The sequence below is a fragment of the Triplophysa rosa genome, linkage group LG11 (genome assembly GCF_024868665.1).
Source record: "Triplophysa rosa linkage group LG11, Trosa_1v2, whole genome shotgun sequence".
NCBI lineage: Eukaryota > Metazoa > Chordata > Actinopteri > Cypriniformes > Nemacheilidae > Triplophysa > Triplophysa rosa.
The window spans coordinates 6,287,736-6,302,564 of record NC_079900.1 but is presented as its reverse complement, the minus strand read 5'-3'; the positions used below and the strand labels follow the sequence as shown (position 1 = coordinate 6,302,564).

General features: G+C 39.5%; 2 protein-coding genes across 10 annotated transcripts in view; both read left to right on the top strand.

Annotated features, from left to right (window-relative positions):
* Positions 1-8,798, top strand: part of hoxb3a (homeobox B3a) — a 49,233-nt gene extending 40,435 nt beyond the window's left edge. For 8 of the 9 annotated variants that reach the window (XM_057346959.1, XM_057346961.1, XM_057346955.1 and 5 more), the window contains exons 3-4: positions 5,445-6,054; positions 6,681-8,798. In XM_057346959.1, the coding sequence (XP_057202942.1) occupies positions 5,553-6,054; positions 6,681-7,441 (1,263 nt within the window). In that variant the 5' untranslated portion in view covers positions 5,445-5,552 and the 3' untranslated portion in view covers positions 7,442-8,798. Of the gene's footprint in view, positions 1-2,601; positions 2,856-5,444; positions 6,055-6,680 lie in introns of those variants that run through there. The other variant, XM_057346962.1, reaches the window with a different exon arrangement.
* Positions 8,799-8,930: 132 nt separating this feature from the next.
* Positions 8,931-13,832, top strand: hoxb2a (homeobox B2a). The gene is made up of 2 exons (XM_057346963.1): positions 8,931-11,790; positions 12,605-13,832. The coding sequence occupies exons 1-2, from the start codon at positions 11,301-11,303 to the stop codon at positions 13,318-13,320; spliced, it is 1,206 nt and encodes a 401-aa protein (XP_057202946.1). The 5' UTR covers positions 8,931-11,300; the 3' UTR covers positions 13,321-13,832.
* The last annotated feature ends 997 nt before the right edge of the window (positions 13,833-14,829 follow it).

Genomic DNA, 14,829 nt, shown 5'->3' with positions numbered 1-14,829 from the left:
CCTCTGGTGATGCGCTTAAGAAAGAGGCTACATTTTTTATTGTTTCGATTTTTACGTTGATATTATGATGAAATCTGTTTTATATTTTACTAATTCGTAAAGGAAATTTTTTATGCTTTATTGAAATTTGCGATTACAAAGAAATAGGCTGCCTTCTTTATACAAAACAGCAACATTTTAGTTGCAATATCTTGTCATTCAGACGTATGTTTGAATGCATTTAATGAACCCTATTTTGATGGCAATTGACTGATGCATACTGGGGGAATAATCTCAATAAATTCTATAGGCCTCTGTGCTATGACCATTAATCGATGTTGCTTGAATATTGTATTCATGTTAGTTTTAAACCTGTAAAAGCAATAATGACACAGAAAAATCTGTTCTTATTTGTTTCTAACTCAAAGATAAAATGACTTTACAAAAATATTTACTTTGAATACACATTATGTGAAACACTTTTGCAAGGTCTCTGAGAAATCGTTTAACACCTTAAATAACAGCAAATGGTGACTTGTTATTCAAAGTTATTCCAACGCTAGAATAACACTTACGTTGTTTGGATGTTTATTTACACTTTTCTTCCATGTACATAAACATCGTAACAACAACAGTAACAACAGCTCATTAATTATTGTGCCAAAAGGCTACTGGAGCTATTTGTTGTTGTCAAAATTTGTTGGAATATATTGAAATTAGGCGTAGTAATTAATTAAAAACTGACATATCTGCATTCATCCAATTATTATATACTCTTTAATTTTAAACATTAAGACCAAACATTTCTTTCGATTTTGAGATACATATTCAATAGGGTTTGTATATACAAGTCTTAATACTTTCTTATTTAACTGACATAGTATATCTAAATTCCTTTTAAACAGAATGAATGATTTTGATTTCAAAATGATTGTCCAAGAATCCGCTTGAGACAGAATATCCAGTATTTTTCTTGTTTTCTCTTATTTCATGGAAAAATACATCGAAACTGTGGTTGCCCTTTTCTGTATTCCACAAGGGGGAAAGAGAGAAATTTAACATCCATCATCGGACAGCTCAATATGTCTTCCTTTTTATGAAAATTAACAAATATGATTTCCAGTCCATGAAAACAGTCCATGTAAATCCGAACTGTAAATTTCAACTCGCTGTCACCATCTAAAATAAAATAATAGTTGTGTTAATGTTTGTGGCAAAATATAGAAGAGTATTTTTGCATTTCGTTGCTTCAGCCCACGTGTTAGTTAATTAGTATCCCTTTAAGTGTCTCCCCATTGGATCCTTTTAGCAAAGGTTGCAAAATAAAGAACAATACCGTTTAGTAAAAAGTTGCAGACACCTACATTTTTGCCTTGTGCCTTCCTCCCACACCGTTGGTGATGCTCTCTATTCAAGCACCTAGAAGAAATGCATCTTTTTAAAGTTGCCTGTTTACAGCTGCCTGTGTATTGTGGAAGTCATAAATCTTACGTAGCCATAAACGACGGGGGTAGTGTCCTGAATAATAAAAATAGAGAGAGAGAGAGAGAGAGAGAGAGAGAGAGAGAGATAGAGTAAGAGAGAGGGAGACGCGGGGTTTTGACTTATGGAGAGAGAAAGCGACCATTTTCGTTTTTCCCATTTTGGACCGGCTTTCTTCCTCGTTTCCTTCTCGCGTTTTTCTTTCTATGCGTTTTTTCTTCTCTCCCTCATCCTTAACGGATATGTTGAACTTTTTCATCTTCTCCCGCGTGACAAAATCCCTTTAATCGCCTACAGTAAAACACAGGAAACTCGTGTATTTTTCGCAGTCCAAGATACTCAGAGGATTTGTATGACCAACACTCGTCTGAGAAGCTAAATAAAAAATATCTTTCCTTTTTCCTTCTTGGTGATTTGTTTTCACACCCCTCCCTCAGGTTTCCAAGTCCGCTTGTTGTCTGTTCTTTTGTTCCTTCACCCCCACCTTATTGGTTTATATATTTTTCGCATAAGTTATTATAATAGTTGGGTGTGTTGGCAGGGATGTGATGAAATATTAACAATACAGATAGAATGTTGTTTCTGCCTCGAGCTAGAAGCCGGCACTGAGAACGTACTTCCTGGTAATTTAATATACACCGGTAGAGTAAGAGAGGGCAGAGAAAAATGGGTCTGCTCTACTACAGTTGCCTACCAAATGTTACCAGAGAGTAATATTTAAACCACACAAGTGAATAGGATTTGGACAAACGCAAATCATTTTCTGTTATAGACCCCTATCTTGTCCTGAGCGCCTGCAATTAGCATAAGTTTTCACTGGTGACGCTGTTTGATGGGGATTAACGCTTGCGCCTCTCACACCCAGCCAGCCACGTTACTTCCAATAGCTGGAAAGGCCTGGTGTTGACTAAACAATAACCCAGCCAGCAGGAGAAAATTATAGCCTACAAACAAACCCCGGGCCCCGACATGAGACGAGGAGATGTTACGGAGAGTCGGGAGCTCACCTCGGATTATGATGTTCAAATTTGCGCCATAAGGAAGAGGCGAGTGGAGATTGAAGGCGAAATCTGAGGCCATTGTTATCTGCGAGCAGGGCGTACCAGTCGACAGGGCTGCCAGGAGCAGCGCTGCCTGTCCATTTGCAGCCCCCCTCGCATACCTCAGATCTTTCATGCTAGACCGTCTCCCCCTTTCGCGAGCCGAGGGAAATCGTCCAGCAGCGCCCGCACTCTGGCGCGGGGCAGCCGTGCTCGAGATACCCGGCGTTCGATGCGCGCTGTCTGGCTGGAATATCGAAACCGGTATGAGTTTTGGATTTTTTTTATCGATTGCACCGTGGCCGAATGTGGAAAATATGATGCCTGCCCGTGCGTCTTTCGTCAAAAGCTAAGGTAAGCTGGTTTGAAATAGGCTATCAGTTTGTGAATGGCGGTATGTGTGTCCTAGTGATTTATGACCGTATGACTCCAAACGCGGTTCAAGAAGAGTTCACAACGCTTTAAGCGTCCATCGATGCTGGGGCTTTCTTTTTCTTCCTCTGAATAATTGCACGAAAATTATTATCATCTTAGTTTATTTTTTGGCTTTGTTACATAAAAAGGAAATCATTTGGGGGTGTTTGTACCCATATGCTTTGATAGGAAAGTATGCGTTTATTCTCGAGACTAAAGTGGTTGTTTTTACGCGAGTAAAAATGGAGTGGCTTTACGTCAATACAAAATATATATTCGAATGATTTTAACGATTTCAGCAAATTATTTCGATTGCCACCATGGTGTTTTAATTTGACATTCAATTGCACGTCCAAGGCCTATTCTTTCCTAATGGAAAGACAGAGCAAACCCGTGATGGTGTATCTAAATATTTGCTTCCTTGTATTCGTTAGATGTTGTTGTTATTTAGGTAGATTTTAAAGAAATACCAGTTCAACTATTTTTAATAGCTAAGGTGCGCCCAAGCTGTTCTGTATGTTGTTTTTGTTGACGTTTGAGCTGGCCCCTCTCCTACTACGTCCGCTCTCGACGTAATTGTGTTAGGGTTTGATCTAAAGAAAAGTTGGTTATTGTATTACCGTAACAAGAGGGCCAAGACATTACGTGTTCCATTTAATGGAACTGCGATATGATTTCATATCTATTATGCCCGTTTTTATATCCCCCTCTTCCTCTCCCCTTTCTCTCCACTGAACAATTCCTTAGAGTAAATGATTAGGATTCCGGCCGTCCTCTTCGAAGATAAATGACCGACATTTGTGACGTGTTGAGAGTTGATGTCCAAAAGCTGTAGCATTCAATTCACGCTTTATGTAACAGAAACACAAACCTATCCCTTAGTGTTTACATATTTATTTCTAGATAAAAGTATATTAATCCTACCACTTGGTATATTTTCCATTTAGCCAGGAAATATGATGGAATCATTAACTACCTTTATTTTTCCGAGAAAGACAAGTTCAGTGACTACTACAGTCACAAACATATTCAAGAAACATAATCATGAGAAATCATTAATTCCAGATAAGGATAACATATGCTCCAATTTTTCATTTAGAACCGTTTCTATGAGCTCATTTGGTCCTTTTGTTTTATCGTTTTTTACAGAATATTATTTTAGGATGCGTAATTTAGTTAGATTTTAAAAATCATCATATGCTGTTTTATGTATCACTTTTTTGTTATTATACAACCTAAATACAATATAAACTATGACTTATTATTTCATTAACATTGATAAAATATTTTCTTCTCATTGGTGACAATAGCACAAGACGCAATGTATGTAAAAATCTAAGGCCTTCGTTGTTGTGCATTGGTCACGTTTTTTTCTTAAACCGCATGAAGTATTAAAATTACTATGTTTTTAATTTTAGTATATTGTGTTTAATAAATTGTGACTATTATTCATTTAAAATTCCCAGGCCATAAATATGTTTGTATCGAGTGGATGCGCACACGAAATCGTTAAAAAACTGTCTAGTGAATCGTGAAACGTATATTGTTGACAAAACTAACCCTCCTAAAACATCTTACGCAATCTTTTGGCTTCCCCCTTCCTTTTAATAAAATTTACTACCAAGGCGATTGAGTAGGAATAAATGCCAGGTGCATGCAAGTGTTTGAGTGATCGTTTCGCCCGGTCCTCTCAGCAACCCCAGCGCCAAGCTGCGTGGTCGAGCTTTTTATAGAGCTGGATTTGTCTATTTCGGTCTAACGACCATTATGAATAACACCCTACCTAAGCTTCCGGGGACCCCCTTATATTCCGCGTTCTTAGAGGCCAACAACAAAGTTCAAAGAACAGCGCCGGTTTTGCAGGTTTTTAATGTTTCCCAAATACGTTTGTTTGTAACTGGAGAAAACCATTAACAGACGGCTTTTGTGTCGAAGACAAATACACATGTCAGCAGAGCTGTAGTATTCGTGTTTCTTTTTAATAACATTTTGGCCAAGCTATGCATTTTTTACCAGAGCATTTGTTCCATTCTGTTGTATATTATATTACTTGCACATGAAGCTAATAACTATTTGTTTATGTAATAAATATAAAATAATTCTACAATATAATTATGGGTCCTAGTGTAAACATTTACTTAAAACACATGTTGGCCAATGTTTTGTAACATCTTTATTATTATTTATATTATTATTTAACTTATTTTATTTAATTGCTTGTGTACTACAAATCAAATGACCAATCAGAAAAATACACACACGCACACACTTTAATAGCATTAATGTGATATATGTTGTATATTATTTACACACACAAATAATGTATATAACAATATGTGTTCAGATGTAGCTTGCAAGTGCTGAGCTGTAAGTGTGGTTTGTTATGATGTGCAAAGGGCGGGGGGAGATAGAGAGAGCATCTGCAGGCTGCGTTGTGGGAACATGCTATTCATGTCATGGCGTCTTTCAGTGCAATAAGATGGATTTACCTCGCACCCCTCTTATTATGTGCCTCTTATAACCTTTCAGGTCAGCTTCCAAGAGGCCATTGGAAAGAGACCGTCACGTGACATCTAGTGCCAATGTTCTTCCAGAAGGTCGTCAGGACCCTGGTAGCCAGTAACTCCACTTTTGGAAATGCAGAAAACGACCTACTACGACAACTCGACACTTTTCGGAGGTTACTCGTACCAGGGGGCAAACGGTTTTGGCTATGATGCCCCGGCTGCAGCCTTCCAGAACTCAGCGCATCTCGAAGGCGACTACCAAAGGTCTGCGTGCTCCCTACAGTCGCTCGGCACCAGCGCACCCCCCCAGTCTCAGCATGCCAAGACGAAAGAGCTCAATGGCAGCTGCATGCGGCCCAGTCTACCACCTGAACACCACCCACCCCCACAAGTGTCCCCTCCTCAGAACCCTGTAAATGTTGCTGCCTCCAATGCCACCCAGCAGCCAGGTGGTAGCAGTGGTGGTGGAGGTGGTGGGGGGACCGGCAGCGGGGGAACGGCCAAATCATCATCCAAATCATCCTCACTGGCCCCAAACCCAACGCTCGCCAAGCAGATCTTTCCCTGGATGAAGGAGTCACGTCAGAATACAAAGCAAAAAAACAGCTCCCCCAGTGCGAGCTCAGCTAACGGTGTGTTTACCAAACCCCCCCATTATCCTCTTCTCTTCTCTTCTCAACATCTTTGATCTGGCTCATTCTCAAAGATCTGGCTCATTTTAAAAGCTATTAGTCATTGCATGTTTAAGAAGTGATATGCTGGTCATTTTCAGTACGTTCTTAAAACTGAAGTATTAACATAGTATAGAATTAGACACCATTATTATTGTTTGTTATCTCATTAAAGAGGCAGAAAAAAATGAGGTATACGCTGATTATAGTTTATATTTAAAGCGAACATGCACAGAATCACCTGTCATACATAATTATTGTATTCAGAAAACAGAACAGGCTTCTGAATTTGTCTTAAAGTCTTAAATCTTTTTTTATCCACTTTATAAACCGTTCAAAGAAAACTAATGTATCAAACACACCGTTGCCTAGTACACAGTATGAATCTGGCCCTGGGCTTTAGTCATAATGTGATTTACATACACAAGGTCAATGTTAGGGCATGTGTCTCTTAATAAATGCCGAAGATATGAAGTGTTGACAACCAATATCAGGGGGATAAGTTTTTCATGGCCGGCTTTATTAGTGGGAACGATGCATTCAATTTCCGTGTGGAGTAATTATGTTTTATTTCATTCGCACCCCAGCGGAGAGCAGCGGTGGTGAGAAAAGCCCTCCGGGTTCTGCAGCTTCCAAGAGAGCACGCACTGCTTACACCAGCGCACAGCTGGTGGAGCTCGAGAAGGAGTTTCACTTCAACAGATACCTGTGCCGGCCACGGCGCGTGGAGATGGCCAATCTGCTGAACCTCAGCGAGAGGCAGATTAAGATTTGGTTTCAGAACAGGCGGATGAAGTACAAGAAAGATCAGAAGTTAAAAGGCATGGGGTCATCCTCAGGTGGACCGTCGCCCACAGGAAGTCCACCCCTCCCAATGCAGTCTTCGGCCGGTTTTATGAACTCGATGCACTCAATGGGAAGTTATGACGCTCCCTCTCCTCCATCTTTCAACAAGCCTCATCAAAACGCATACGCCATGTCAACAGCATATCAGAACCCAATGAAAGGTTGCCCGCCACAACAAAAGTACGGAAACACCGCTCCGGATTACGACCCACACGGGCTACAGGGTAACAGCGGCACCTACGGGACACCAAACATGCAGGGTAGCCCCGTGTATGTGGGAGGCAGCTATGTCGACACCATGCCTGCCACTGGGCCTTCTATGTATGGCCTCAATCACCTACCGCACCACCAGACGGCTAGCATGGACTACAATGGTGCCACACAGATGTCGGCGAACCAGCACCATGGACCGTGTGACCCACATCCAACATACACAGATCTGTCTGCGCACCATCCTTCTCAGGGTAGAATCCAAGAAGCACCCAAGTTGACTCATCTGTAGCAGGTTTGGACAAAAAAAGAAAAAAATGGAAGATAAACAAAACAGACTAACCCATGGGACGATGCAATGGGGTTGAAAAATATGATCCAGTGGTTTCTTGCCATGACTAGAACACCAGTTTGTGTCAATGTTGTCCTTCCATTCATGTGTGTAAACATGCCATTTTTCCATGAATTTCATATCCATAAGTCTAAATGCCCCTTTAAAGTGAAAACTTTCATGAACAGTGTGTATAAATGGCTAGTTTATGCCAAGGAATAGATTGTCTAGCTGTATGACCTCATTATATCATCGTAAATGTTTGTGTACTTCAGCATTATCGCTGCATTCCTTACACTTTGGAGGGCTGTACGGTATAGCTTACATTTTAACTGGTGCAAGAAAACCACTGGATTGTTTTTCGTCCACTACCCTTATTTCACATACCTCTTCTTTTTTAAATTTCTCACTAACGGTCAATTTGTTATTAACTTGTTCTCAAAACAACAACAAACTGCACATTGTTTTTGATCAAGACGTTCATCCCTTTATCTATTTTAAGGGGTAGAAGTCCATTTTAAACTATGCTACCTATCCCTCTTAATGAGAAGTAAATAGAAATTTGTTATGACTTTGACACAGGGTAAAAAAAGTTGAGAGAGTTGAGAATTTTAGTAAATTAAAGCTCATCCCCTTGTTCTCAGCTTACTATCCCCTCCCTCTTTTCCCATCCCTTTCCCCATAGTTCTTCCCCAGTTCTCTTTCTTTCCCAATCTTGGGTTTGCCTACATTAGTCTAAACTAATATGAAAGGCCCACAAGTCTTGACTTAGAAAAACTAGGAAACAGGGTATATTTGAACAAAAATGCATGTCCGGGAAACCAAGCTACGGCGCAGACGTCTCTGTTTACGCCTAATACGCTCTTGTCTGGGCATCATTGTTGCACTTAGAGTTTACATTTAATGGGTGAGGAAGAAAAGTAAATCTTATTTTGAATCGAAAGGCCTTCAATCAGCGTCTTTCGCTAAGTGTGTTCAAGTGAACATTCATAAATATATATTTATTTGTTATAGCCAGTTTAAATACTTTCTTTTTTGTATTATTTATCCCCATGTATTTATATCGATAAAAATGTACTTTTTTAGTATCTACCTGTTATAAAAAGCCGTTGTGTTCTTGTCATTGTAACAAGTTAATTTTTAGTTATTGTATTTTAGAGATATGTAGGTTTATGTTACCCTTGTATAAATAATGTCTTGACATGTACAGGGGGCGCATGAGCGGAATCACACCGTTCCTGCGTAGTCGAGAATTAGACGGAATATAGCAAAACATTTTGAGAACTTCATTTGTCCTTTGTAACTACTTTTATTTCCTTGTTAAGAGTTGGTTGTTGAACGATTCTTTAATAAAAATGTTATGTTATTCATTCCCACTCTAGAACTTCATGAGTTTATCAAGAAGACTTACTAACACATATGCAAGTAGGGGTGGGGGCGGGGTGCGCCTCGAGGTCTGTGAAAGAGTCCTGGAGGCAGTGCTTGTAATGGTCACGTGAAGTGAATCCAATAGAATTGCACCATTGCTGGTTATGGAATTAAAACGGATGATTACAAATAATTACAAGCCTTAAGCAGTAAGGTACATGTAGCAAACGTGGTATACATATTTGTGGTTTGTTGAATCTTAACTAATTATTGTTTAAACGGTTTTTGCTTTGTGTGTTCCTTCATTTAACAGCAGACTTATTAGCATGACAAATCTTAACGAATAATTTAAAATAAAACAACACTAAAAACAACGTAGGAACAGTAAATGTGTTAGAATATAAATTCGAAATAATAACATTATTGTAGATTTTAGTTAATGCGATTCTGGTTCACCCGAATATCATATACATATCCGGGTCGTAATCCCGGTCGTTTTCTTTGTGCTAAAATATAAACTGCAACGCTTTGTCTAAATAACCCATGAAATGCTGTTACATATCGGTTGTCAAATTAAAAATAACTCACAAATTTGCTTTGCATTAAAAATACACAATCACATTTAATCACATCCGGAGGCAGTGTACAAAAATAAGCTTTCATAGTCAAATGTTGTAACAATTTTCATTCATAGGTAGATAGATAGACAGATAATAATAATATTGGTAGATTCTACGACAGATAAAATAAAAAAATAAGAACCGCTTTCCTCGAATAATACAAATCCCTTTGTTAGACGTTTTAACAGAAATTATAATTTAGTCCCAAAATCATTTTTCATATTTTCCAGAGAAAATAATCCAGTTGGAAAAATAAAATAAACTCAGAATTGTTATTCAAGAAGGATCCAAAATATAAGCACAATAAATAAAAATGAGATCAATGCGTCCTAATCCCTCGCAGCCGGCTCCGTTCTGCAGTGTAGCATTAAGGCCTGTTAGACTGACCTCTTTCCGAAGAGCCCACGGCCTACAGCTTGCCTTGTATTTGCCTTATAATACCCATACACCCACACACAATTATATACGTTTCCACTCTTCTTTTAGGGAACAGAAGAAACGACGCCCGTGTTTCAAATCCAAATTTATGCTGTGGAGTTTGTTACAGAACGCTGCATCAGAAATTAGTATTAACATCTATCTTGCATAATCCTATTAATGCGACGCTCCAAAAGAATGTATCCATTGCAAAAATGACTTCATTCTGGTTGTAAAAAATCCACAAATCTACGAGGGAATAATGGGGGGTTTCTTTGTTGTGATCTTGGAGGAAAAAGGCGAATTCTTGAGGGTGGCTGCTGTCAAGCGCTTTGCCGGCGAAAAGATTGATCACCCTTGCTGCCTCTCTACTCGTGCTCTAAAAATATCTACCCTGTTTTCCCATTCGTTTTCAACTTTGACGCAACCAATTTTCTGAGGTATTTTATAAACTAACATTTTTTTTCTTCGACCAAACTGCAATAATAATGCATTATCCAGTTAACACAAACGCAACCTGGCAAGAATATTCATTCGTAAACGCGACCTCAAGATGAACTTTTGGTTGTTCGCACTGTCAACAGACTAAAGCTCTTCGCACACAGGCACAAACACACCACGGAAAGTTCTTATTTGCATTTTATGCGTCTCACCTTCATCTTGATTTCAAGCCTGAAAATAAGGAAAATATTGGTCCAAACTTCAGCATTTGTTTTTTTCTGACCTGGATTTTACCTCAAACCCAATCGCGTTAAGATCCTGTGGTTTCAGGAATTCTTCAGAGACTGGCCAAAACTAATAAAAAAGGATACCCTTCTACAAAAAAAGGCTAGTTGGGAATCTCCTATTCGACAAGTGTGGAAGATAATCTCAACATCCCTCTTGTACATCCTTATTTATGTGCTTGATGTAAAAAAAAGATTTCTATAGCTGCATATCTTGTCTGTTACTCTTGTCAAAACTTTTAAGATTAATGACCATTGATTATAAATACGCAAGAAGCCATATTGTGGATGTGCTTATCAGGCGAGGCCTGTGGATTACATCACCCACAGTTCTGCATTTGGATGGTTACTGACAGTCATCAGAGACCCTCAATTTACTTTCCCAGACAAACACTTGTGTCCGAGCACATGGCAACCGGGAGCTTTTTTTATTCGCTATGAGGTCTGAATTTGTAATATCCTGTTGTATTTTTTATCAGTTCAGACAAATATTGCTTTCTTTTGCCATCAGGCCCCGAATTTCGATTGGCTGAGATTAGTCACGTGACCAGGAATTGGCTGCAATTTCGCCCATAGTCTTCAGTTTAGTAGACCCTGGTCCCCATACGCTAGTAATATCACCAATATACACAATTATTAAAGCCCGCAAATGCAGTCATAGCAGAGGCGCAAAAAACCCTAGCTTTTTGGATGTTATTTTTTGCGTACGTTGGTGTCGCTGGACGCCCTTCTTGCCCAGGCGAAGCGATGAATTTTGAATTTGAGAGGGAGATTGGGTTCATCAACAGCCAGCCTTCCCTTGCAGAGTGCCTGACGTCTTTCCCCGCTGTCCTGGAGTCATTTCAAACTTCATCAATCAAGGACTCGACAGCAATTCCACCTCCTTTCGAGCACACCATCCCTAGTCTGAGTCCCTGCACAGGCAACCAGGCGCGACCGAGGAACCAAAAGCGAACTGCCTCTAATGGCCTCCAGCTCCGGACACAAACGGCACCGCCGACGCAGCACCAGCAAGGCCCGGCCCCGCTGTCGGGTGGCGCGCCCCTGGCCCATGAGTTTCCATGGATGAAGGAAAAGAAATCCGCGAAGAAGTGTCCCAAGCCCGGAGCCTCAACAGCGACAGCCTCGCCCTCTCAGGCATCCTCCGGCTACACGACCGCGGGACTCGAGTCTCCGACAGGTACGTTTTAAAAAGCAGTCTGTTCGGGATTTTTTCATTTTGGTCATTTTCCTCTAAATGGCTCATGTCTTAAATAGAGGTCAGTGATGCTAAAACCTAAATAATGGTTTAATTTCTTTGACTGTTATTATGAATAAAATTCTGATATTATTTTAGGTTTGATATTTTATTCTAAATGAAGAATTACACTCTGTCGCGATTATGTTCTTTGTCCTATTTGTGAATGATATAAAGCGAGCATAGCCTGCTTTGCATGACTACTATATCACTTCACCAGCTTTGTCTATTTTGGAATAATTATGTAATTTTATTTGATGCCTGTATTTCATGCACCATTACGCATGCAAGATTTTGGCGCATAAAACTTTTTTTAAAAATAACGTTGCTACAGTGTCTTAAAAGATAACATGCACCCCTCCCCCAATTCTTGGCATATATACAAAACAGTGTACATTCTGAGAGAATAAGTTCCGTCCTTAAGATTTTGATCTGTAATAACGATTTAATCGCAATTCATGTCAGACTCGGACTCGATATTTATTCATAACCATATCTCATGGCTTGGGGTAGCCATTTTGAATTTCATAGTATACTGTGAAAACTGTGGTGGAAAAAATATTAGGCTTGCTGAAATAACGCATGCTGGTCTGTTGCCACAAGACATGCCTAACCATTGCAGTCATTGCTATATAACAGATCCAAACCACAGGGATGTTATACAATGGGATTTTATAGACATCTAGACAAGTTTTCACACGAACTTCGATGACTTTGCCTATTATATGGGACTTATTTCTGATTTTTTTTCTTGCAGAGGTTCAAGGTGGGCTGGATAACAGTAGCGGTTCACGGAGGCTGAGGACCGCATACACAAACACGCAGCTACTTGAACTGGAAAAGGAGTTCCACTTTAACAAATACCTCTGTCGGCCCCGACGCGTTGAAATAGCAGCACTTTTGGATCTAACAGAGCGCCAGGTCAAAGTTTGGTTTCAAAACCGACGTATGAAGCACAAACGGCAAACTACGCACCACCGGGATGGGCAAGAAGGCGAACAGAGCGGCTTCGACTCCCTGGACGGAAACGACGCTGCTTCGCCTTACTCGAGCCAATCTCTGGAAATATCTGGTTCTGGTTCGGCAGCACCTTCTGAGAGCGAGACAAATTCCTCCTACACGAACGGTGCGGACAAAAGCCAGCCTACGCCTGAAGAGAGCGAGCCGGAGCCCGCATCTGCTCCTGACACAGCGGTTCACTCCCCCCAATACCCAACGCCTACTGCAGATAACCCCACCACAATGGGCGAGGGCCGCGCAGCTGGGCCGGAGCATTCGTTCACAGAGACGCAGGATGCCACCTCTCTACCAGATTTGAATTTCTTTTCGACGGACTCCTGCCTACAGATTTCGGACGCTTTATCGCCGAGTTTGCAGAGTTCACTTGACAGTCCTGTTGACTTCTCCGAGGAAGATTTTGACTTGTTTACAAGCACCCTTTGTACTATAGATTTGCAACATTTGCAGTTCTGAACAAAAGTAATGATATCAAAAAGCATACAAGAACAATTTCCATCTTATCTGTGTCATGAATGCTTCTCTACAGCAACATTCCTAATATAAGACAGAAAAAAGAAACATCTAAAGGGTTTTTAACAAATAGATGTGACTCAAAGCCTAAACGGAGAGAAATTGTGCATTATTTTGAAAACACGGTGATGTGTAATCGTTTGAATACAGGTCGGGATGGCCCCTGTCGAAGTTTCAGGTATTTTATTGCCTTTTGATTCTCGGATTTTAGTTTATGTCGATTAATAGACGAATGGCTGCGGACTTTTTCAGTGAAACTCAATCATTGGAATCTCAGGAATTGTGTCAGACATAAGGGTAGTTGAACTGCTTTTAGGAATTCTTCCAAGACGGGCGTTGTCCCCGGTGAATAATTTTAGAACTAGTTTATTTATTGAGATTCTTTAATAGTAAATTTCAAATTTATTTATTGTACGTTATTTTCATAGTTGAAATAATAAAACACTAAAACATAATATGCTGAAGCGAGTGTGATTGATTCTCGAAGCTTTAAGTTTTTTTATATTGCAAGGCAACTTAATTTTTCGAATTTGTGCTATTGTAATACATTGATGAAAATCTAAGTCAGACTATTTTGAATGAATTTAAAAAATATTTACTAAATAGTAGTGTACAAAAAACGTATTATTATTTTTATTGTATTATTATTGATGATGATAATAGTAGTGACCATATTTGTTTTGTTTCTGACATTCTGCAGGGGATTGCGACAATATTAATGATAACGTTAATGTTTTATTTCAATTCTTTGTTTATTACAAGTCAATTGCCAAGCCAGATTATGCATCTTTCATACAGTATATATCAATGTTATCAACATTCGAATGTCCAGAAATGCGGGAAAAAATCAGAGCCTCAAGAAAAAAGAATACAATTAATTTTAAATGTACAGGGTAAATCAACCTTCAGAACAATAACAATATCTCGACCAACCTTTTGAAACAATATGCATCAAGAACATTCACTACCAGGAATTCTAAAAATATAAAAAGGCATATAGCCTATGCAAAATTGGCTTTTGGCACAATGCTGTGTAAGACTATTATTTATTTATTCATTTGACTGTTTAAAGAGATGTGTATTAAGAAAAATGAACCGAGAGGAGCTGCAGGAGGGTCAAGCGGTTCACTGGGCTGTAGGCTCCCTTGACTGCATTCATCCTGATGCAAAATGGCGCTCGAAACACAATGCAGGATATGAACAATAAAGCGGCAGCCATTATGGATAGTTTGGGCTGCAGCTGAGACCGGGGTGTTCCGAGCTTGAAATGCTATATTTAGAAAATATAAATGAACATTAACCCACATGCAGTGTCGTGTCAATTAGGAATAAGGATTCGATTAAATTACTTTTTATAATAATCATTATTGGACACATTATGTAACAGCTGAATCTATAATAAGCCCCTAAACATGAGAAGATGCTCATAACAATAGCACATACATGGAGGCT